The 23919-nt window shown below is 44.6% G+C and overlaps 1 protein-coding gene across 3 annotated transcripts; it reads left to right on the top strand.

Moving 5' to 3' along the window:
* Positions 1-2: 2 nt before the first annotated feature.
* Positions 3-22954, top strand: RBM27 (RNA binding motif protein 27). Of its 3 annotated transcripts, XM_027643464.1 has the most exons (22): positions 3-121; positions 2909-3027; positions 3798-3922; positions 5706-5812; positions 6371-6561; positions 6982-7068; positions 7381-7644; positions 8187-8420; positions 9548-9682; positions 11697-11846; positions 13682-13829; positions 14089-14242; positions 15387-15647; positions 15747-15875; positions 16654-16776; positions 17289-17363; positions 17472-17636; positions 18040-18144; positions 18236-18427; positions 18696-18782; positions 19220-19330; positions 19933-22954. In XM_027643464.1, exons 1-22 carry the CDS (start codon positions 63-65, stop codon positions 20017-20019), a joined length of 3108 nt encoding a protein of 1035 aa, XP_027499265.1. In that variant the 5' UTR covers positions 3-62; the 3' UTR covers positions 20020-22954. The 3 variants fall into 3 exon arrangements, with proteins under 3 accessions (XP_027499265.1, XP_027499266.1, XP_027499267.1); XM_027643465.1 differs by lacking the exon at positions 6982-7068; XM_027643466.1 differs by lacking the exon at positions 11697-11846.
* Positions 22955-23919: the final 965 nt, after the last annotated feature.

The raw sequence follows: 23919 nt of genomic DNA, 5'->3' as shown, positions 1-23919 counted from the left end.
GTGCCGGGCAGGCTGCGGCCATGGCGGCGGTGTCGCTGTGAGCGGGCGGACGCGGGGCCACCATGATCATCGAGAGCGTGGACGCGCTCAAGTCCTGGCTGGCCAAGCTGCTGGAGCCCATGTGAGTGCGGCAAGGCGAGCGGGGCGGGCCGCGCGGGCAGCCCTTCCCGCGGGCCGGGTCCGGCCGAGGCGCTGCGGCCCTACCCTGCCTGTCCCCGGCCCGGGCCCGGCGCGCCCGGAGTGCGGGACAGCCCGGGACAGCCCCGGCTCGGGGACGGGCTGGGAGCCTTTTGTCCCGCAACGGACAGCGGGGCTGGGAAAGGGTGTGGAGCAGCAGGAGCGGCTGAGAGAGCTGGAGGGGCTCAGCCTGGAGAAAAGGAGGCTCAGGGTGGACCTTCTCACTCTCTACAACTCCCTGACAGGAGGGTGGAGCCAGGTAGGGGTCGGGCTCTGCTCCCAGGGGACAAGGGACAGGACAAGAGGAAATGGCCTCAAGCTGTGCCAGGGGAGATTCCGGTTGGATATCAGGAAGAATTTGTTCATAGAAAGTGTTGTCAGGCATTGGAAAGGCCTGCCCAGGGAGGTGGTGGTGTTCAGGGAACGACTGGACGTGGCACTCAGTGCTCTGGGCTGGATGACAAGTTGGGGATCGGTCACAGGTTGGATGTGATGATCTTGGAGCTCTTTTCAGCCTCAGTGGTTCTGTGTGCCTTGGCTGTGGGCTGCTTGTGTCCCCCACCCCACCTGCCTCTCTGGCTGCACTGTGGTCTCTCAGTCCCAGCTGCGTGACCTCGGAGCAGAGCCCAGGGCTGGCAGGAGCTGACAAAACCAGGAATAGTGTTAAACCTGTGGAAACTCTGCATTTACATTCTGCTGCTTACAGTGGAAGTGGGACTTGTTTGGAGTCAGCATGGATCCACATTGTTTCATGCTGCTTTTTATGGCTTCTGATAATGCATCGTGGCTGTAACGTGGTGGTGGGTTTGTGCCGGTCCCGAGCTCTGCAGTGCCTAAACAGCCCCAGGAGCTGGTCCTGAGTTCTGCAGTGCCTAAACACACCTGGTGCTGGTGGTGCAGGCACAGGAGGGGTTGGTGGGTCTCACCTGCAGCAGGAGTCTCCTGGGAGAAGCTGCTTGTCAGTGCCTGGCAGCCTTAAGGTTCCCACAAAGTACAACTGAGACCTGTGTGAAATGTTTTAAATAGGCCTCAGGACTGCTCAGTTGCTGTCATTAAGTATCAGGCCTTTGGAAGTTCTTCCCAATTTTCCTTTCCCCTTGTTAAGATCACAGGTGTCTTTGGTCAAACCCTGCTGGAAGTCTCTAGACTGGAGCATGACTCCTGCCCTGGCAGTGTCCCTGCCAGCTCCAGTCAGCCTCCAGCATTCCTTGGGCACTTGAGCTGCACTGTGGGGATGTGAGGGGGAGACTCGTGGCAGAGAATCAAGGGATTGGGCCAGTGGGCCCTGGCAGTCAGGGACTCTAAAGGGACAGTCAGGGACTGGAGTGACAACAGAGTGACAATATAGCCTGGCTCACCTGGAGGAGTGCACACACCTGTGTGCTCCTGCACTGCATAATGGGATGGTAATGCCTGAGAGAGACTAATGTGCAGAGAAAGGAAAGGGAATGATTGTGAAGTGATGGATCATCTCCTTTATTTGAAATGGAAGGTTTATAATCAGTGCGTGAGGGCCCCAGTACATCACACACTGTGAATGCATCACGTACGGGTTATTTCTGTATATGTGTAAAATCTGTCAATTTGTGGTTTCTTTGTTGTTAATTGCTCCATTTATCCTGGCTTACAGCGGAGGCTGGATGTTGTTGCAGGCTGAGAGTAGAGCTGCTTCATTGCTGCTCATTGAGGATTTTTATTTCTCTCACCAGTTGCCCTCTGTGTGACTTTTTGCCCTTTGCTTGTTTTCTGGATTTTTTCCTTACTTTAAATTATTTTGAGGTCTATATACTTTATACTTTTTCTTTCTATTTTCATAGGTAATATTCTCAGAAAATACACAGTCTCCCTTTGAATGTTACTTTGAAAAAATAAGTCTTTAAATCATGAGCGTTTAGGTCCCTGTCCTCATCTGATAGCTGACATCTGCATCCTCTGAGAGGCAAAATGAGGAGCTGTCACTTAATCATGTCACACTGTTGTTCTGGTTTATACCTGGAGTGTGTTTCTCGTGGCTGAATGGTGGAATCTAAAGCAATATCCCATATAAAGATTACACTGCACAAAGTTGGTGTCTTTGGCCTTTGTGGAGCCAGACAAGGAGGAGGGAGTGTGGGGAGAGAACTTGTTCAGTAACTGTTCCCCTTTGGGTGTTTTAGAGGGTTACTGTAAAATTTGGCATGAGAGTATCCATGGGGAGGAAACCCCAGCATGTCAGGCTCAACCACTGAAGCTGTGCAGAACTTACCTGTGTGTGTATTGAAAATGTGCCTCTGTGACGTTTTCTGAACTGCTTCATAACAATATTTTAATGTTTAAACCCAGTTAACCCTTCCCAGTCCTTTTGCAGTGCCTTCCCTGGTTTGTGCTCTGCCATACCCATAGAGCCCTTCAAGCTGTGGTTGCTGGGCTGAGAGGGGGCTCAGCAGTGGGTCTGACTGTCCAAAACAGAGGTTGTTGTCCCTCAACAAAGCTCAGGAAGAGCAGAGGAGCGGGACTGTTGTCACGTGCGGCTGAGGGGTCACAAGGCAACTAAAATATTGGACTGTGGTTTCATAAAGCCCTTTGCTGGCCCCGTGGTCCCAGGGCAGCTGTGCTGGTGCTGGGTGTGAGCCCAGCACCCCGGGGGTGTTGCAGGAGCTCGGGGGGGGTCCTTGAGCAGTGACTGTGGCAGTGACTGTCCCCACGAGGTCGGTGTCCCGCAGCAGCCAAGCGTGGTTCTCCCTCTCCCCAGATGTGACGCAGACCCCTCAGCCTTGGCCAACTATGTCGTGGCATTAGTCAAGAAAGACAAGCCCGAGAAGGAGCTGAAAGCTTTCTGTGCTGACCAGCTGGATGTCTTCCTGCAGAAAGGTACAGCGCTCTCCACAGGCTTTGCTTCTCTGGGGGGAGGACAGAGGGTGATGCACCACTGTTGCCTTCAAAATGCTTCTTGGTATCCATGAATACTTCTTACAGAATGTGATGGAAAAAAGATCTTGGGATTAAAAAAATAATAATCCTCAGGTGAAGTTGTGTAACTTGGACTTTTCACAGTGGGTGGGAGGAAGTGCTCTGAAATGAAAGCAATTTAGTTTAAAGTGTTAGTCGTGCTGCCAGAAGCTTCTCTGACAGGTGCTTGGTCACCTTTGAAAACCTGGTCCTTGTTAATCCTTCAGGCTCCTGGGGAGCTTTGCATGGCAATTTGGTTCATACTCAAGGTTTTAAACACCTGAAATTCTAACACTCACTGGGGAAGTTATTGTGCATTTTTCATGATGTTGAACTGCTGCTGTGAATTATTTACTCTCGTAAAAATTGCCCTAAAGAGGTTGCTGAGAGGAGCTGATGGAGTAGCTGTGGACTTGTTCCTTGATCACAAGCTCTGATCATGCTCACCCTTTAGAACAGGAGTTTCTCTTGTTGTCTTTCATATACCTGATGAATTGCTTTCTCTAAATGAACAGCCTCAAGTCCCACAAATGTAATTCCGGCTCCTTCAGTGGGGCTAAGGCTCATTAATCTGAGGTGCTGCTGCTCTGAGCAGCCCACCTGGCTGGCTGTTTTCAGGGTCTTCTCTGGCAAATGTAACCATGCCCTTAAATCCACATATAACAGTATCTTCTTGTGTTCTGTATCCTCAGAAACTTCAGGGTTTGTAGATAAACTTTTTGAAAGTTTGTACACCAAGAGTTACCTTCCTTCTGCTGAGCCCTCGAAGGCAGAGGCGAAGCCTGCAGGGCAGGAGAAAGAAGAAGTCAAGGAGGAGGTAACGTATTTGCTCTGCCTGCCTTTAATTTTCAAATTAGCTCTCATACATTTGTGAGGACAAACATGAAAGCAGAATGCACTCTGTTGTGACTAATGATCTCTGTGACCTGTGTGTGTCTGAAGAGCAATGGAAGGTGACAATTTGGACAGGAACATTTTAAATACTGTTCCAAAGCCTACCTTTGACTGAGAGTAGTGGCACTCAGAAATCCTATTCACGTGACCCTAGTAATACAGATAATAATTATTTTGAAGGGTTTGAGAGGGGAAAGCAGCAAAAACAGTCCAAAACATTTCCAATTTTGTATATTCTGTGAGGAATGGAAATTATTTAGTATATTTTCTGTGATGCTTAAAACCAATGAAATACATCAGCCTCTGTAATGGAATAATTACTTTGGAAAGTGAGATAGAGTTTGTTTACCAACAGTTCTCTCTTTTGCCATGGTTTTAAGTTCTGTTTGCAAAATTGAAAGCAATTAAATTTTTGAGAGAAGATGACAATTAACTGCAGAAATCTGTCAGTCAGCCAAACCCAGGTCAACCCAAACAAACACAAGTCCTTATTTACCACAGCGTCATTCATCAGATGATTTAAATTAAAGTTGGTTTTTACTTTTTTGCTCTCTTTTCTGATGTCCTGTTTTATCTGAGATTGTAACACAGAATTTTACTTATGGAAGTTCATAATTTGCCACTGTACAAGACTTTCACTGGAAGAGCTTTCTCAACAGTTCTCAAAGTAATGTCATAGCTTATAGAAAGTCCTTTAGAGCTACCCTCAGTTGACTTAACCAGTGCTCTGGTGGGGACAGAGGAGGAGGTTTGGGGAGTGGAGGGGAGTGGCAATAAGCAGAAGAAGATATCTAGGACAGCTTTATGGGACAACTTTACAGGATCAGGACATTAATTAGTTATTTTGACATCAGCAAGGCCATCAGCAGATCATCAAGATCTGTCATATAGCTCAGTGTATGGTGTGAGCCCTGCAAATGGAGGCCACAAAATAAACTACACTTAGAATTACAGCAGAGTCAGGGCTGCAGGGGACCCAGGTGTGATGCACCTTGTGCTGGGAGCAGGGCTGCAGGTCAGGCTGTCCAAAGCCCTGTCAAACCAAGTCTTGAATATTTCTACCAGTTCTCCCCAGTAATCCTGTTATACAAGCATGTAGGAAGCCTTCCTTTTTGTTTTACTTGGGAAAAAAATCTTTTACATTATTGCATGTCAGCTTTTGTCACCAAAATTTACAGTAACTTGTGAGCAGTGTGAAATGGCAGCAGAAGTGCAGCGTGGGCCAGTGGTTTGCAGTGGTGGTACAGCTGACAGACTTGTGAACCTGCTTTGGTGGAGGCCAACAAGAAATGTGACCAGTTCCACCATGTGAGCAGGTTTTTGCCTTAAAGCAGTTATTCCAAACGTCAACTAGTGACTTTCCTACTTGGAGAGGTGACTCCTGAGTTGTGTTCCAAGGTTCAGGAAATACCCAACTTATAGAATTGCTTATGCTAAATAAGGCAGTAGAGTGGAGAGAGATCTTGTCTTTCCTGAATCCTGTTAGAAACAAAAATCTAAGTGGTTTTATTTGAGAGCATCTCTGCAGAAAAACTTGGAAGTTTTGAGACAAAACCCCCTCTAGTTCTTGATTACTTGTGGTGCTTCGGTGTTGTGGGCAAGCAGTACTTGAATATTGTTTTATATGGGATGCTGTCTATCGCTTGAAGTACATTTTGATGTCATGTTCTTCATTAAAAAAAGTGATACCTGTCTTCGTTTGGTAGTTGTGTGTTAAACAGAATTTTCAAGAGTCAGTTGAAGAAGAGCGGGAGAGCAGGAAGAAAAAGTATTCCAGTCCCCAGAGGAACCGTGGAGATTCCAGTGAGCAAAGGTTAGCTTTGAGTCACAATATTAAGATATTCTTCTGTATTTGTTGTCAATCTTTACCTGGTTTTTACCTTGTAGGTAGTGATTTTTATGAAAAATAGTGATTTTTCTCCCTCCTTTTCTCTATCTGTGATATGTTGTCTGAATGCTGATCACGTGTGTGAGAACCCTTCATGAAAAGTTGGCCTCTTCCAAAAAGATGATAGTATTCTTCAAATGACAATTCCTAGGAATGTCATCAGTTCCATTGTTTCCCTTGTTATGTAAATGAAGAGCATTGTTGGGAGGTCTGTAGGGTCTGGGGGCAGTTGTTCACACAGTGAACATCACTTTTAAGCCTGTTGGGGTCTGAGCATTGTAACTGTCTCACCTTGCCAATTCCTAGTCCTGCCCTTGCTGCTCACTAGAGACCAGTGATTCACCTGTGACTTGGGAAATTCTGACTGGAATGTCTCACTGCCCAGATGGATGGGAAGGACAAGCAGTATCTTACCTTCTCGTGAGCTTCTTTTTTAATTTGGTTCCTCCTTTCACAAATGTCATCTACATCTGTCTTTTCTAGGACCAGAGAGAAAAAGCGGGATGATGGGAAATGGAGGGACTACGACAGGTACTATGACAGGAGTGACTCGTACAGGGAGAAGTCTGGCTGGCGCCGGGGCAGGAGTAAAAGCCGGAGCAAAAGCCGAGGGTTAAGTCGGAGTCGCAGCCGCAGCAGGGGCCGGAGCAAAGACCGGGATGGCAGCAGGAGTGGTGAGTGTCCAGAGTGCTGCTGCAGGGGAACATCCCATGGCAGTGCTGGGTGTGACTCCTATGGACTCTATGGTTTAGCAGCCAGGAGGTGCCCTTTGGTAGTTGGAGCAAAATTTGAGAGCTTTGTGGTTTTGAAATTGTTAATTAAGATGCTGTTCTTTGGAGTAGAACAATTAAAGGGGTTGTTTTCTTCTTTGCTAACCTCTTAATTTATCCACAGGTGTATACCCATGGATATCAGTAGATTGTATTTTTGAGCTGTGTGTTCTGACAAAGCTGTTGATTTTTATTTTTTTGTTTTTCTCCTTGTAAAGATGGAGCTTTTTGCAAAGCAGAATTTCCCTCTCTTTCACTTTGTTACTGTATATTTTTAGAGAAGGTTTCTTTGCAGTGGTTACCATGTGATCATTGTTCTTTTAGGGCTAGTTCAGGTCTGTTGGAAAAGTAAGTGCCACAGATTACAGCAGATTTCAGCGCACCTTGAGACCACGTTAGTTAAGGGCAGAGGTATGTTTGTTGTTTGAAAGGCTTTTGCCCTTCTCTTTCTCCTTTAAAAGAGAGCTGTAATCCAGAATGGAATAAGGAGCAGAAGAATGAATGTGCATTTCACAAAGAAAACGTTGAGATTTCTGAAGTTAAACCCCTGTTTGCATCATATTTAGTTCTTACTGGATTGGTAAGACTGAGCTCCTTCAAGAACAGTTTAACATGCAGAACACTCAATATTTCAGGAAATGTTGTGTATTAGCACTTCCTCGTGGCTCTGATGTGCAGAACAAAGCATGAAGACTTTACCCAACTATTTTTTTTTTTAAACAGAGCACCGAGAGAGAGAGAGATCAAAATACAAGAGTGAAAAAAATGATATTGAAGGCTCATATAATCCGGTGTCCGCATCTTCCAGTAAATCCTCTGAACAGTATTCCTCTGCACAAGCAATTCCCAGTGCTGTTACTGTAGTTGCGCCTGCACACCACCTTGAAAACACCACAGAGAGCTGGTCAAATTACTTCAACAATCACAGCAATCCCAGTTCATTTGGCAGAAACCCTCCTCCTAAAAGAAGATGTCAAGATTATGACGGTAACTGTTCCTTAGTTTTCAGTTTCATGCCTGGTTTCAGTGTTTGTGTGACTTCTTTTTCAGGTATTCACTAAATGTGGGCAGCAAGTCACACTGCAGTGGCATGTGACGTGTACCTTGTATGTAAGAGGTGCAGAGATGACCTGTGTCATACTGAGGACATAACTAGTCTTATTGAATCAGTTTGCTTATGCTGTGACAGTTGCTGCATAAGAACATATGGAGTTTGTTCACAGTTCTGTAGTGCTAGACACATACCTCAACCACTGGCACTGCTGCTGCAGATTGCAGTGTGTGTGTTTGATATAAACAAGTACTTCTGACTGGCCTTTATGATGGATACATGTAAGCTTGTATGCTTTTATGAAGGATTGTTCTAATTTGAATTATTCTGAAACCTTATCTGATAATGTAATGTTGTATCAGTGACGGCATGCTTTCCTTATTAAGAAATTCCAGCAAAATCTGAAATGCTACAAATCCCTGCGAACTTCTGGGTTGTTTTTTTTTCCTGACGAGATACAAAATGTCCTGTTTTGCAGAGCGAGGATATTGTGTCCTTGGCGATCTCTGCCAGTTTGACCACGGAAATGATCCTTTAGTGGTAGACGAAGTTTCCTTGCCAAGTATGATCCCGTTTCCGCCGCCGCCGCCGGGGCTCCCTCCGCCCCCGGGGATGCTCCTGCCGCCGCTGCCGGGGCCCGTGCGCGGCCTGAGGCTGCCGGTGCCCCCGGCACACCCGCAGCCCCCGCCGCCCGTCGTGCTGCCCGTCCCACGTGAGTCACAGCTGCCCCTGGCTGGTACCACTGCAGGAACCAGCTGCGTCCGTGTGCTGTTTGAAATAGTGCCACAGGAGTCCCGAAAATTCGGCTGGTGAACCACGATGTGCCTCACGCTCCAAGCTGAATTAAATAGGGCACGGGAGTGGAGCGGGGGGGATCTTTCAGCTCGTCTCAAGCTGGTGGTGGTTGGATTGGTCACTGACATTTCCTAGGTTTTTGTTTTCCTCAAGTGCAAAAAATGTTGGGATTCGATCTCCTTAGAAGTTCTAATAAAGCTCCAGTGTTGGTGCTACATTATCTGCTGTTAGAAAGTAATACATCATTGGTGGATCTAAGATCTCTCTTAGCTCAGCAGTGATCTGAGATATTCAGCCTTTTTTGTTATCTTACTGCATCTTATGAATTCTATGAAGAAGTAGCATTATTAAGGACATGGTTGTTCTGGTTCATTGCTCTATTCCAGGGACTCAATACATGCTGTAGTGGTTGTGTCCAATAGCAGCAGCTTTGGGATGAGAAATAATTTGATACAGGATTAACCCTAACCTTTGCATGAGCCCTTTAGTGGGTCAACTGACTTGCAGTGAGAGAACTGACAGTGCTCAGGATGGGCTGTGTAATGTCACTTAGGGTCCTTTTTGGACATACACTCAGTAAGAATGTCTGTGTGGTACATGAGGCAACCAAAGCATAACCAGCTAGAGAAATTCCTTGTCTGGGAATGCCTCTTGCCCTGCAGGTCTCATTTCAGAACTGCAGTCTAAGTGATGCTGATCTGATCTCTTGCTCTGAGCAAGCCTTGGCTCTCCATGGCAAAGCTGAGGGAGAAGCTGCTGTAGTTAATTCAGTTCTTGCACTAACAAATCTCTGGGGAAGAAAAGACACTTTTTTCTTTTCCCTTAGAGCATTTTCTTTTCTGGGAATGGGAAAAGGTGTTGTAAGCAGAGTAACTTACCTGAACAAGCTACTCAGTTCAGTGTTGTTGTAGTGGGATTGAACGTATTTACAACCCTGACCTTGCTCAAAGCAAAGCATAAACAAATGGCATTGAATTGTTGGCACGTTTTGTCTGTGAGCTGTCAGTGTGTGATTGTGTGATCTGTTCTGTGGTGTTGTTGTAGGACCACCTTTAACACAGTCCAGCTTGATAAATAACCGTGACCAGCCGGGGACAAGTGCAGTGCCCAGTCTGGCACCTGTGGGAGCAAGGCTGCCTCCTCCTCTGCCCCAGAACCTGCTCTATACAGTGTCAGAACGTAAGCAAATGTCTCTTGGTTTAAATCTGTTCGACGTAAAAATTGTAAAATTCCTCTGATGTGTGATTAGAAGTTATCATCTGTCTTCCTCCAGTATGTACAAATCTAAAAAGAAGTCTGATGGGTCTCCCTGGGTTAGGCCATCATCCATTCCAGTGTGGAATGGCAACAGTGTTCTGTCACAGTCTGAGGGAAGAGCACTGTGGGGAGCTTCCTTTGGGTTTCATGTGCTCACAGCAATCAGATTGTTGCATAAGAAAGGGATCCTTTCAGCCTCAAGCTGTTCAGTAGGATATTAGTAGGCAAAAGATGGATCTGGAAACCTGTAATTGCTGTTTAACTTAGGTTTTATTCCTTTCCAGTTTGGACTACTGCAGATGAGAGATTTTTTTTTCCAGCTATGTATCACAATAGTCTGTACAGTCTTCATATACATCAGTACTTACTTTCTATCCTTTTTCCAGATTCAGCTTAGTTCTAGTTTTCTAACTTAAAGTGGATGGCTTTCACTGGACATATCCATCTTCCTTAACAGAGCTCAAAGTTTTAAAAAGTGGGGTTTTATGAGGGAAAATAGCAAAATGCCTGGAGAGTCCTAGATTGCTCAGTTTAAACGCAATAAAGCTTATTTCTTTAATAATGAAAGGATTAATGGCATTTCCCTATCCTATATGAGCAAAATAAGATAATTAAATGTCAGTGTTTTATAATATTCTCATCTGGGGTTTTTACAATAAATATTCTGAATTTTATTCAAAGGAAGGCTTTAGTTCAGTTCATGATCCATGTCATCATCTTTGTGACTTCCATGCTTTTCAGAACTTCAGTCACTCAGATTTCTTGTTTGATAATCTGTTCAGTTATCCCCAAGTGCTGTCAGGTGTTTAGGTGTCACCATCTGATCCTTTCAGCTCCAGAACTTCTGGTGGCTGATTCTACCTGTCGTAGGTCGCAGGGCATCACAGTAGTTCTGTTCTCCAAAACCACTGTGGAGATTCTCATGTCCTGTTCTTGGACTGCTGTGGTAATAACTGCTGGCTGCCCTCTTGCAGTCAACCATATGCCAAATCAGGGAGGAGGAACTTGTGGTTCAGCTCCTTCAGGGTTAGTGAAAGTTCTTGGCGGAGCCTGAAACTGTAAAACATCAGTGTGGATATTCTGGGGCATCTGTTTTAAATTGTAGAGTTGTCTTTGCTGCTGTGGAATAAGGAGCTGAGATTTAGGGGAGTTCACATCTGTGAGGTCCCCTTGTGCAGGCATTCATTCTATTCCAGGATGTACTGTGTTTCTGTGGAGGCTCTTCATAGACTTCATTCATTCTAGTTCTTGTACAGCTTTTCTTTTTTTTTTGGAAAATTGCATCGTCCTCGATTTGGACCTTGGGCTGGAGGAACAATAGCAGTCAATTCTGTCATCTTGTGTTCTCATGGTGACCCCTTCTAATGAAAATGATCATTCCTACCTTACCTGGGATAGGCAGCTGGTCTCACTCTTACATAAAGTAAGGGAATCCAGTAGGTAAGTATTGGTCCCATTACCTCACTTCTCAGCTTTCTTTGAATTATTTAAGTATGTTCTTCCCCCAAAATCCTTTTCTGAAGTGAACTAGACCCTTGGGCAGCAAAGACTGAAAATCTCTTTGCATCTTAGGCCCTACAGTATAAATGCCCAAACAAAACCTTGTGTTGCTCCCCTTGAAACAGTGCCAGACATTGTGCAGCTTGTCACACAGATACCTTGGGCCTTTCCAGTCAGTGGATCAGCAATACTCAGTATTGTGACCTGTATTTGGACAAACAGTACCAGATTAAAAACCAAAAGAGAATGTGCCCAGATAGGCTGGGTCCAGGTGAGGGTTTGAAATGGCTGCACACGTTGGCTGTACCACCTCTCTTTTCTCTTCATCCGAAACAGCTTCTGACTCTTGGACATCCGTGCATTTCCTTAAAGGAAAATTAACCCTGAGTCTTAAACTCATTTGAAAAATCCTGTCATTTCTCTCCTTTTTTTGTAGATACATATGAGCCAGATGGCTATAACCCTGAAGCTCCTAGTATTACCAGTGCTGGTAGATCTCAGTATCGGCAGTTCTTTACAAGAGCACAAATGCAGCGTCCAAATCTAATTGGCCTAACATCTGGGGAGATGGATACAAATCCTCGAGGTAGGAAGGGTTTCTGGTCATTGCTGTTGCTATTTTCGTCCAAGACCGTGAACAGTTTTCCCTGTTTTCAGGCTGAAGGCACTCCTTTTTCTGACTGCTCTAGTATTTCAGAGCAATTTTTGGACATTTCTGCCTTTTTTTTGACGGTGCTGATATGACCATATTAAAGTCAAAGCAGCCTTTTTGGTTAAAAATAACCACTTGCTTGGGAATGTTACAAGGGTTTTGTTGGTTGGTTGGGTTTTTATTCCTCCTTAGCCTGTGAAGGCACTTTCCACGTGCTGGGAGCTCCTAGAAAGAAAAATGGTGCCTAAAGATGGCTTTGGCAGCACAGTCTGCAGACTGCTTTTGATTAGCCAAGGGCACAGAGGTGATGATCCACAGTCCTTGCCTGGGCTGTTGCAGTAGTGAAGAGGGGAACTATCATGGCATGTTTTGGTGCTTGATGGTCTGACTGTCAGCCAGGTGTTCTCTCTGAATGAACATTGAAGGTAGCATTCCAATTCTCCCAGGCCATGGGAATCCCAGTCTGCACTTAAACAATTCCTAACCCCTACCTGGATGGATGTAGGTGTAGTCTCTTAGTGGTGACATGTACAAAATACCTTTTAGGGAAGAGAACAAGTCAAGGTTCTTTAAAGAAAGTTTAGTTCTGGTAGCAAAACTTTCTTTCTCCCTCCTGTTTTTCCTGCCCTGATCCTTAAAAGCAAAGATGCTAAATTTTAATGTTTGCTATTACACTTCAGTGTTTCTTATTCAGTAGGTAAGAAAGATTTTTTTTTTCAGTATTTCCTTCCAGTGACTCATCCTGTAAAGAATATAGTTAAATATTACTGCAGAAATCACTGTTGCCATTTGTATCTTAATGGCTGTCACAGAGGCAGGGTTGGGGCTTTATTGCTGCCCCTCAGGCTCTCTGAGAGCCCATCCCAGGGGTAAGACAGGGGTGAACGGTTGGTGGTGGAGCTTCACACCACTTGTTTTATTGTCTTTGTCACAGGTGGAAAAGGTTTGCTCTCAAATCATCCTCCAAAGTGAGATCAAAGCCAGGCTTGGAAATGCCCAACCTGTTCTCACCAGTGTAACCAGCAGAGCTCTGGCTTATATAAAAGTCATAGAAATTGCTGTATAACTCAGACTTCTTTTTAGGAGTTGAATATTTGGCACAGGCAGGAGACTAATAGCAAGGGCATACTCTTGCAAAGGTTATAAATAAATTCCTAGCAAACTTTGTGTTGGTAGAAGTTGCTTCAAACTTTAAATCTAATGTCTTGGAGAGCGTAATAGTTGTATTTAATTAACAGTTTGTTGCTGAAGCCTGGCTGGAGGGCTGGCAAGGGGGTAGCAGTGGAAGGCATGGGTTCTTCATTGCTTTTACCCTATCAGGGGTTCATACAGGGAAGATTGGTTGTTTATTCAGCCCCTGCCCATTGCAGAGCTCTAAACTGAAGCCTGGGAACCCAGCCTTGGCTCTTTGCCTCCTTTTCTGTTTTGTTGGGATTTGGTTGGCTTGGGTTCACCCCCCCACCCCCCCCGTCTCCTTTTCCTGCAGAATCTGAGTTTTCAGTACCTGAAGGATGAAGTTATAGCTTTGTTCAAGCTAACATTAATCTTAAAGGTCAAAACCTTATCCCTCCTGGCTGGACTGTGTGTGTTTCCCTCAGGATGTTTAGTTAAGCTAGGGATTAATGTGGGAATAACTTCAGAAACAAAACTTACCAATTTGGTAAAGTCTTCCTAATGTTTATATTTTTAATCTCAGTCCTGTTTTGCTGTGTAAGGCAAAGTTTTTCCATGTGTGGTAGAATAACACAGGCCTTTTTCCTTCCTTCCAGCTGCCAATATTATCATCCAGACTGAACCTCCCATTCCCATTACAAATAACAGCAGCAATGTCACTAGAGTTGTCCTGGAACCAGACAGCAGGAAAAGATCTCCAAGTAACATGGAATGTCCACCACTGAAGAAACCCTGGCTGGGAAAGTAAGAATTAGCTGGAATTAATTGGAATGCACTTGATTGCTGTCAGTGCTGTGAACATTGCTGTTCCCCAGTCTCTGCAGTCGGGGCTAGTTGGGTCAGAAAATCTGTGTCCACATGATATGGTGACTAAATATTGGGTGGTGGGGAGAGCTCTTCTTTGTTAGTGTGTAAAGGGTGTACTTTTCAGGGGAAAAATGTATGTTAACATTTGCTGCCTTACTTGGCCCATCTAAACTGCTCCTGTTCTCCTCTTCTCTAGGCAAGCAAATAACAACCAGAACAAGCCAGGGTTTTTGAAAAAGAATCAGTACACAAATACAAAATTAGAAGTTCGAAAAATTCCACCAGAATTGAACAATATTACACAGCTCAACGAACACTTCAGCAAATTTGGAACTATTGTAAACATTCAGGTAAAAGCCAAAGTTCAGTTTTATGTCTGTATATGGTTATTTTATTTTCCCCAAAGCCTGCTGGAATAATTGCATGTTTTCCTTGAGAAATCTTAATGGAGACTAGCTGGGAGAGGAGGTAATCAAGTTCAAGGAAACCTTTTCTTGGTCTACTGTGTATTATTATCTTAATTCTGTAAAAGTGTGTTGGCTTCTGCCTTCATGAGGCCTTACTACATTTGAAAAACTGACCAGTTTAACAGTGTCTAAACTGACTCAGGTGTTTGAGGAACTTGTTTGTAACTTTTTAAAGAGACAGTTTGTCTTTTATGGTAGTCTTACAGTATTTCACAGTCAGGATTTTGACAAAGATGCTACAGGAGAGTCTTTATCTGCATCAGTTTGTTACCACTTGGCATCCTAGAACTGGTTCCAGCTCAGTGGTGTCCCTTGCCCTGTAAGAAGGGGAAAAGTACTAAAAAAAAGTTACATGGTTAAAACAGCATTTAATTTCCATTTTATTTTTCTAGAATAAACAGTGGCCTCTTAAGTCCTCAGTTACAGGTCTAAATAAAAGACACATACCTTGGAAGCCTCCATATTTCTTGAGTTGATAATTTTACGTCTTAGCCCAAAAGACACTGTGGTGCTTTCTGCACCTCCATAAGGAAATAATGCATTTCAAACGTGCTGTCTGAATCATTGCACTAGAAAGTCCAAGATACATTTTTATTACTGTGATACTAATTTTTAGAAAAAGAGTCTTATTCAAGACTCTGAGGTACTGCTGCTTTGAGGGTGTGCTGAGATTGTGCACCCTCGAGCAGCACTCGCCTTTTGGCAGGTTGGAATAAAGAGCCTTTGGGTCAGTACCAGGGTTCCTTCAGCCATATCCCAGTGGCACTGCACACTGCTCTGAATGTGATGCTGCTTGTGGAGGAGTCTTTATTTATTTATTTTACTGTATATAGGCTTTGCTGCAAGGACATGTAATGTTTGCCAGAATGTACTTGGCTTTAATTACCTAGAGCATCCTACCCATGTTTTGAGCTGTTAATACACTGAGTGTCCCACTCATCGTTGCAGATTAATTGTAGATGGGTTTGCTGCCAGTTGAGATGTTTCCTTCCTTGACAAATAATGCATTTATGAACTTTTGCTTTAGGTTGCTTTCCAGAATGACCCTGAAGCTGCTCTCATTCAGTACTTGAGTAACGACGAGGCGAGGAAGGCGATTTCCAGCACGGAGGCGGTGCTGAGCAATCGTTTTATCCGGGTGCTGTGGCACAGGGAGAGTGAGCAGCAGCCCACATTGCAGCAGCAGCAGCAGCCCACCCCCCCCCAGGCCCTCCATCACCAGCTGCACCTCCAGCAGCAGCCCCTGGCCACGCCACCTGCCGTGACCGTGCACAGCAGCCTGTCCAAGGTACGTGCTGTCAGGGAGGTCAGCAGGTTTCCAGAGTGACTGCTGCTGCAGGAAAGCAGATTATCTAATCTTCACATTTCAATATCTGTGGATACACAGGTGATGAACAAACCCCTGGCATCTGGTGCCTATGTCCTTAACAAAGTCCCGGTGAAACGGCGCCTTGGAGCAGCGGGTGGGAGCCAACCTGAGCTAAGCCAGCCCGGGGCTGGGGTGGAAGAGTCTCAGGTACATTTGAAAACCAGCCACGGTCATGCTCCCAGATACAGCTTTGGCCTGGCAGCTGGGAAGGACTTGTGAATTGTTCCCACTTGGTTCTGTTCCTTTTCACTTAATGTTCCACTCAGCCACAGTCAGTCACTTCATTTCATCATCTATGTATATGAAATAGGGACAAGGACTTCAGGAACAAAGTATCAGTATTTTAAATAGCATAAAATATTTTTGGCAGTGCTTCATAGTAAACAAATCTGACAGCCTATGAGATCAGCTTTTTGTTGGTGAATCTGTTGGCTTTCAGTGATTTCTGAGCTTATGCTGTGCTTTAACAGCAGTGCTAGAAGCTTAGAGACTACCTGTGCCCAGAGTTCAAGCTGATACAGTTTAATTCGATACCAAAGTGCAACATGTGTTCTGGGCCATAGAGAAGTCCTTTTGAGAAAGGAAGCATGAAGTGGCTTTTGCTGCTTCATTGATCAGAAAGTGTGATATTAGGCTGTGACTGTGAAGCTGAAACTAAGGTGGATGGAAATCATCACCTTCAGTGGTGTCCTAGTGGGAATCAGAATGCAGAGGGAGTCTGGCATGGAGAAGGAAAGACAGTATCTTTTGCAGAAATCCTTTTAACTAGTTTTATGTCTTGATCTATGTGTTTTAATTGCCTTGGTCTTTCTTCCTCATTGTACAAATCTGGACATTTGTGCTCATATATGTCCCTCTGAAGTGTCCTGATGGTATATCAGTCACTTCAGCTATTCCATATTTTGGTGTGTTTTTACTATTTCAGATATTTCCTACTTCTACAAGCCACTCAAAAATGGTTTACAGTTCTCCAAATTTAAAGACATCCCTGAAGTCTGGTGCAGGGTCTAAAACTCACGATGTGCAAGAAGCCCTTAAAAAAAAACAGGTACTTGACTATTGATGGCTGACTGACACTGTAGTGAGCAAAGTGTTTTAAATGCAAGGTCTTATGGGCACCTGAAACCTCAGTACTGCTGTACAGCTTTCTGCATGGATGTGGGCTTTTGTCATCGTTATGGGACTGTCTTGCAAACACACATTGGGGCTAATCATGGGTGGAGTGTCCTTTTGGGGTGTCTTCCTCGACACACTCGGCTGTGTGGGGTTTTCTGGAGGCATTTCTTAGGTTTCCATCTCTGCAGGTAGAAGACACTTGAATGACAGCATAGGGTATGTTTCTTAAGAGGTGTCTGAAGGGGGCAAAAAGTAAAGTACTTTACAGTGGGAAATTAGCAGCTTTTTATTGGATCAACCATACTTCATACTTGTGCTTTTTGCAGACAGTAGTTTTTGTTGTGGACTTCGTTTCCATAGCTTGAAGAGGACAGTATGATCTGTATGAGTACATAGAATGCTAGACTGCTTTTTACTGATAGAAAGAATTTTCTCCTCATATAGGAGGCAATGAAACTCCAACAGGACATGAGGAAAAAGAAGCAGGAGATGTTAGAAAAACAAATAGAATGCCAGAAGGTAAGCCTGGAATGTCTCTAGTAAATACGTTCTGATTTTGTAGATACCTGTCTGTTCAGGGCTGTTTTGCCTGGAATTTTATGTTCCTGCACTTTTATTATTGCATAGATGTTGATATCCAAGCTGGAGAAAAACAAGGCCATGAAACCAGAAGAGAGAGCAGAAATTATGAAGACCTTAAAAGAACTAACAGGAAAAATATCTCAGTTAAAGGATGAATTAAAAACTTCATCTACAGCCTCCACACCATCCAAATTGAAGTCCAAGACAGAGGTATTTCTTGTGCAACATGGTTACCTGCTTATCTTTTGTAACTATTTCCAATAATATTTCTTAAAAATGCAGCAACATTAGATCAAAACTTGCAAGCAGTATTTTAATGTGGGTGATAACTATGGATGAACAAGCCATGGTTTAAGGAAATCCATGACCTAGTTTTGCTTGTAGCTCATTCACACTTGTTCCAGTTCTAAAGCAGAGGATTCTGGGTCCTTCAAAAAATGGTAGGGACAACACACAGACACAGTTAAAACAGACTGAATTTAGAGAAAAGTGTGGCTGTCGTGTCCTGATCCGTCTGGACCATTCACATCAACATGTTGAAGTAGAATAAACATTCTATTTTACAGTTCTGCCCTTCCCTCCTGTTTTCTCTTCCTGTCCCTTTTCCTCCCAGGCACAGAAGGAACTGTTGGATGCAGAGCTGGATTTCCACAAGAGGCTGTCCTCTGGAGAGGACACGACTGAGCTGCGGAAGAAACTCAACCAGTTACAGGTGGAGGTGAGCTGGTGTGCACTGGTGCTGGGAATGAATTTGGGGTGTCAGTGTCTCGGATCCCCTCACGGTGGGGTTGGCTGTGTTCTCTCCCCAGGCTGCCCGATTAGGAATCTTGCCTGTTGGTCGAGGAAAGGCAGTGCCAGCCCAAGGAAGGGGCCGGGGCCGGGGCCGTGGGGGCAGAGGACGGGGCATGTTGAACCACATGGTGGTGGATCACCGGCCCAAAGCACTCACCGTTGGAGGCTTTGTTGAAGAGGAAAAAGATGAATTGTTACAGCACTTCTCTGTAAGTGTGAGCTGTAAATTAATACATGTGTTTCCTTTCCTCCTGCAGAATTAAGCTGTGCTTAGTAGGATAGCAATAAATCTGAGCTTTTGTTCAAAAATTCAAGTGCTGCAATATTGCTGGGTGACGGAGCTGAGTCTACTGGCTCTCGTTTTTCTGTCTCAGAAATCAGATTTCAGTACACTTGAGTACGGCAAGTGTAGCCCATGATGATCGTGGGTTTGGAGGAGAATATTACTGCTGGTCCTAATGAACTTTTCTCTCACAGAAATTTGGAGATATTGAAGACCTTCAAGAAGAGGATTCCCCTTTAAGTGTTGTTCTAACTTTTAAGTCTCGCTCAGAAGCTGAGAATGTAAGTAGAATCATGGATATATTTTCTTCACAGACCTAAAATAAGAATTTTTAACTGCTGATGTCTACTTTTGTATTGTAAAATTTCGGAGGCTTTGATCCCCCAGTTTGAACTCGATAGTGTTTGGTGCTGCTGCAGATAGTGCCACAGAAAGAGAGGTACCACCTGAACAGTGACACAGGGCTTTGGCTGGTAAAGGCTCCGTGTCCCCATCCCCTCAGAGCTCTGCTCATCCTCTTGGGCGGGAGCAGCATTTGGCAGATTTGGGTGTGAGTGAAGTTGCTCTCAGAAGACTTAAGTGGGTGATTGTGGTTTATATATGTGAGACCTTCAAATGTGCCTCTGCACCTCATGCACTGGGTCTGGCTTGTTGGTGAGACTAAAAAAGTTCTTTACTTGATCCTTTCTCTGAAAATCTGTTCATTTAAATGACTCAGGCTGCTAACCAGGGATCCCGGTTCAAGGACCGGCGGCTCCAGATCTCATGGCACAAACCCAAGGTACCTTCTGTGTCCACAGAAATCGAGGAAGAGGAGTCCAAGGAAGAGGTATGAAAATCTGTTAATAACCTGACTATTCTTCCTGGAATCTAGTAGCTCAGAGCTCTTAGGATACAGTTTTCTGTGTGCTGAAGAAATTTTGTAAAAGATGTTTTCGTAAACCAGGAACTGAACTGCATTTCCCGCATTTTAAAATGGGGAAAAGGGGCAAAAAAAGAAAAGAAAAAGACACTTTGTGGGTGGGATGTTGATTTGTCAATGATGATGCCTCAGGTTCTGTATGCAGGCTGCAAAACCCTAACTCCTGTTAGTGCTCCACTGTAGGAAACATTGTCTGTTCTTCCCCGTAATTCTGAACACATTAAGCTTTTAAAGGTGTTTCTGTTGAGGCACTTAACAGGAACCTTCTTTGGGAGGGGCACGGGTCATGGTTTATTCCAGCTTCCTCTGAAGCTTTGCTCTCTTTCCCTCTCCTGATCTGAGGCTGCCATTCTTCCCCTAAAGCTGATTGGGTGTAGTTGTGTGTGTCTGTGAGACACACAGTAACACCACAAGCAGGTACAAGTACAGCTGAGGCTGTGTGGTGTGATGTGTCCCAGGGCACAGCGTGGAATTTGTGCTTAAAAGTCCATTTTTTTTTCTTCCTTCAGGAGACTGAAACCTCAGATTTATTTTTGCACGAAGATGATGACGATGATGACGAAGATGAGGATGAATCTCGTTCTTGGAGAAGATGAAACTTGATGTTGGAAATGTATAATTTTAGGAATATAGTTCAAGCTGCATCTTTTAAACGTTTATTTAAGGAAGTTGATGAGCCAAAAAAAGCTTTACTTTCTTTTCAAACCACAAGATTTACCATGAGCAGAGTTTGGTATGAGAACATTTGGGACGTAGAGCTGTGAGACTGAGCTAGCCAAAGGCCCAGGAACTTCTTACAGGATTATCAAGCTCACCAAGATGGTGATTTTTTTTCTATTTAAGAAGGATAAAAAGAGAGAGGGGGGAAAATTAGTATTTTCTTGTCCTCTTTTTGTGTCACCTGTATTACCTTGTTTTGGGTTTTTTATAATGTGATTGGTTTGTTAGTTTATAATTGAAAAGATATTACAGGTTTTATTTAGCAATATTATGGGGTTAGGGTAAAGACAAACTTTCATTAAATATTATGAAAGAAAAACTGGCCTCATTTGCTCGTTGAAAAAGGGTAGCAGCATTTTGTTTCCTATGGAGTCTTTCATAGTAGGAATTATTTGTAGCTAGGTTCATAAATCATTTATTTCAGTATGTTTGACAGCCACACAGTCTCTATGTTGTTCTGCTTTTTGTGAGAGGAGGTGGAAGAAACAATTTAACAGGGTATTGCTATAACATGGTCCAGTTCACTCTGTTTCTCCAAATTTTGCTTCACAGAAAACAGCAGCAGGGACACACTGGGGTGGATTTTCACTCCCTCTTGATTTCCTTCTGTAGTTCCAGTGTAAGGCTCAGTGTAAGTCAGCCTGTTTGTTTACTGCACTTCAGTATTTGTGAGCAGGAATGGAAGGAGTTCCAGACTCCCTCAAAAGCAGCTAATCTGGCCCCAACCAGGAGCAGCTCTCTTCCTCTCCCTGTTTCCAGCTGTCTGTTCCAGGCAGAGCCCTGCAGTGTTGAGAGCAGGATGGGTTTCAGCCCACAGGACCAGGCTGTCTTGCCCAGCCCCAAACCAGGGACGAGTGTCCCAAGGGTGTTCAGAGCTGGGTCTCCAAGGGGATTCCCTCATGGCCAAGGGCAGTTCTTTCAGACATGTTGAGCTGAACTCCATTACATTCTCAACTGCCTTATTGCTGTACCATTTAACCCCCCAGGAATGGGGTGTGTGCTGGTGGTGATGCAGGTAACCAGGTCAGGGTCCTGAGCCGGGTGCTGTACCTGGTACAGGCTCCAGGGCTCACAGCTGGGTCACCTGGCAGCACTTTCCCTGCCTGTCCTCTGGTCCTGGCCACTCCTCAGTGCAGTTTATGTACATTTCTACACAAAATAAACACAATGTCAGTGCACAGCGCTCTTCTCTCTTGAGTGATCACCAGTGTATTCCCTGGGGACTCCTGATGGAAGGACAATATCCACCACACCCTTTACCTGCCTGTGGCTCTGAGCGTGGCCAGGGGCAGGTGCTGAGCACCCTCTGGGGTCACAGCCCTGCTGACTCTGTATCCCTGAGCCATTGTGGGGTATCAATCTGTATAATGTCCTATTTGCTGTCAGTTGAAGGGAATGTCTCCAGTATTTTGTCTCTTTCCAAAACTCACCTTTTCCTAGAACTGGGAGTCTAAATTCCAGGCATGAAGAAACGAGGGAAAGCCCACCTCCCACGTGCTTAGAAGAATGTCTTGCTCTTCTCCCATCATCCCTAAGGATCTTAATGTCTGTGGTACAGTGTGTATCTTGAAAAATCCATTGCAGCAAACATGTCCGAGTCCTGACAACTTAAAAAATGAGAGAGGGATCAAAAGGATTTATATATTTTTTTGTACAGAGCTTTTTCTTAAACTGTATAATTTTGTAAATATTTTGCTTTTTTTTGTGTACTAAAACTACCGGCGTATAGATTTCAATAAGAATTGTTGTATTTTTGTATTTGGAAAATGAAAATTACAGTGGATTAATTAAGCTGTAAGCAAATTGCAGTAGCCTTCGACACACACGGAATGGATTCCTTTTCATATGGTTTTAGCTCTAAAGTGACACTGGGGTGACATCTGTTTTTCCAGGGGAAAGTGCTGGGGGAGAGGAGGGTCAGAGCTTTATTTAGTGGCTTTGAGAGCTTCATACAGTTAATTTTGCCTTCACAGTACCCTTGGCAGTCTGGCCCAAGTCCCTGGTGCCATCCCAAAGGTGGCTGGTGCCTGTGGGGCAGGCAGTGCCCCCGAGCCTGGCTGTGCCCAGGGGGCAGCAGGGCTGCAACCGGCTCGGGGGGCTGGAGCAGGGGGAGGGGAGCTGTGTGACACTGGCCTGCCTTTTGCCAAAGTGTGTGGACCCCCCTGTATTTCAGGGCATGCTGAACTCTCTTGGAATGGTTTGGTTTGGATTCCATAGGTAGCAGGGCAGTACAGCTGAGTTTGTTTCATGGTGATGCTTTGTTGGGAAATTCACGTGTACCTTGGGCAAAACACAACCCACGGGGTACCTGTGTGCCCCAGGCAGGTGTGATTCCCTGTGCCAGCCTGAGCTGGGGGACAGACACTGAGGATGGGGAAAGCAAGTCACTGTGGGAGTAATTCCATCCCTTTCCTTGCTGACTTAACCTGAGCAAAATAAAACCATCTCCAGAGCTGAAAAGGTAAATCTGCAACCTGGCACCTGCTTGTGAAAGCACCACTTTAACAAAATCATGTGAAAAGGAACAAAGCTCCTCTTGGTGTATAGTAACCTTGTACTATAGTTTTTACAGATTGTGAACTTGTGTAATAGGGTAATAGGAGATATTGATGAATTTCTAACTGTTTATACATTGAAATTCATATATGTAATGTTTGTTTTATTGATTACAAGCTGAATTTCTAAGATGCATGTTGACTTTTTTGCAATAAAGATATACTGTGGAATGGTTCAAGATTTAGAAAAGACAAAATTCTAACTGAAATAAATTGGAAGCAGAACCATTCAAAAAAATTACAACTCTCACAAAAAGAGCATTATCACTTCTTTTGGGGGAAGCGGATGTATGAAGGGGGATTTATGTGTGTGGAATTCGTGTGCAGGTTTGGTTTATGTTGGAGCTGAGAGATAAATCTTCCAAGTGTCTCAGTGCTCTGGAACAGAAGGTGTTAAGACAGGTAAATGGATGTGGGAGGAGGCAGAGTGGGGGTTGTTTGACATTTGGGGGGCTCAAAGTTCAACAGAAAATGAAGGAAGGTTGTAGAGCCTGGGGTGGCTTCTTGGTCTCTCCCAGGTTTCCAGCGTTCTGGGCTATTGGGTACAGGCCCTGAGAGGACACACCTGCCTGTTCTGACTCCTTCACAGGTTGGGGTGAAAGTTAATTTATTCCACTATCACCTTTGTTCTTGGTCTGTGCTCCTTTCACCAGCTCCTGTTATTCCCTCTTCTTCCCTGTGTTGCCTTCATGAATGTGAATGTTTGTGATCCAAGTTTTTCCAAATCTTTCCCTCCTGCAGCCCCTCCCGGCCACTGGGGATGATTTAAAAGCCAACCTGGCTCATCTGTGCTGCTGAAGAGCCCCTCCATGACAAACTTGTGGCTTTGGGACATTTTCTCAGTGCCAGGGAGTTGAACTTCAGAGTTTTCCCCAGCTTCCTTCTCAGTCCACAGCCACCAACCAGCCTCATTCTGCAGGAGGCAACCACGTCCTTCCAGAGATGGGTCCTGACACAGAGCAGGAAAGGTTTGGCATCCAGTTCAAAGCACTTGCTGCATCCTACATGATCAAAATTCATTTTAATGGAAAAAGGGAATATAAAGAATGTGGAAGGGGAGTAGCATCTGTCTGTCTTTGGATATATTTTTCCCCCTGGCCACTCCAAATATTATCAGAGAGTTCCCCAAGCCCAGCAGGGTGGGACAGTTCTTCCCAAAGCCATGGGCTGGAATCCTACCAGGAGACTGTTGGAAAGAAGCAAATGTCTACAGGAACTATT

This window comes from Corapipo altera, unplaced genomic scaffold, assembly GCF_003945725.1.
Source record: "Corapipo altera isolate COAL_440 unplaced genomic scaffold, ASM394572v1 75, whole genome shotgun sequence".
In the NCBI taxonomy this organism is placed as follows: domain Eukaryota; kingdom Metazoa; phylum Chordata; class Aves; order Passeriformes; family Pipridae; genus Corapipo; species Corapipo altera.
The sequence above is the reverse complement of the archived record's forward strand: the minus strand, read 5'-3'. Positions and strand labels throughout refer to the sequence as shown.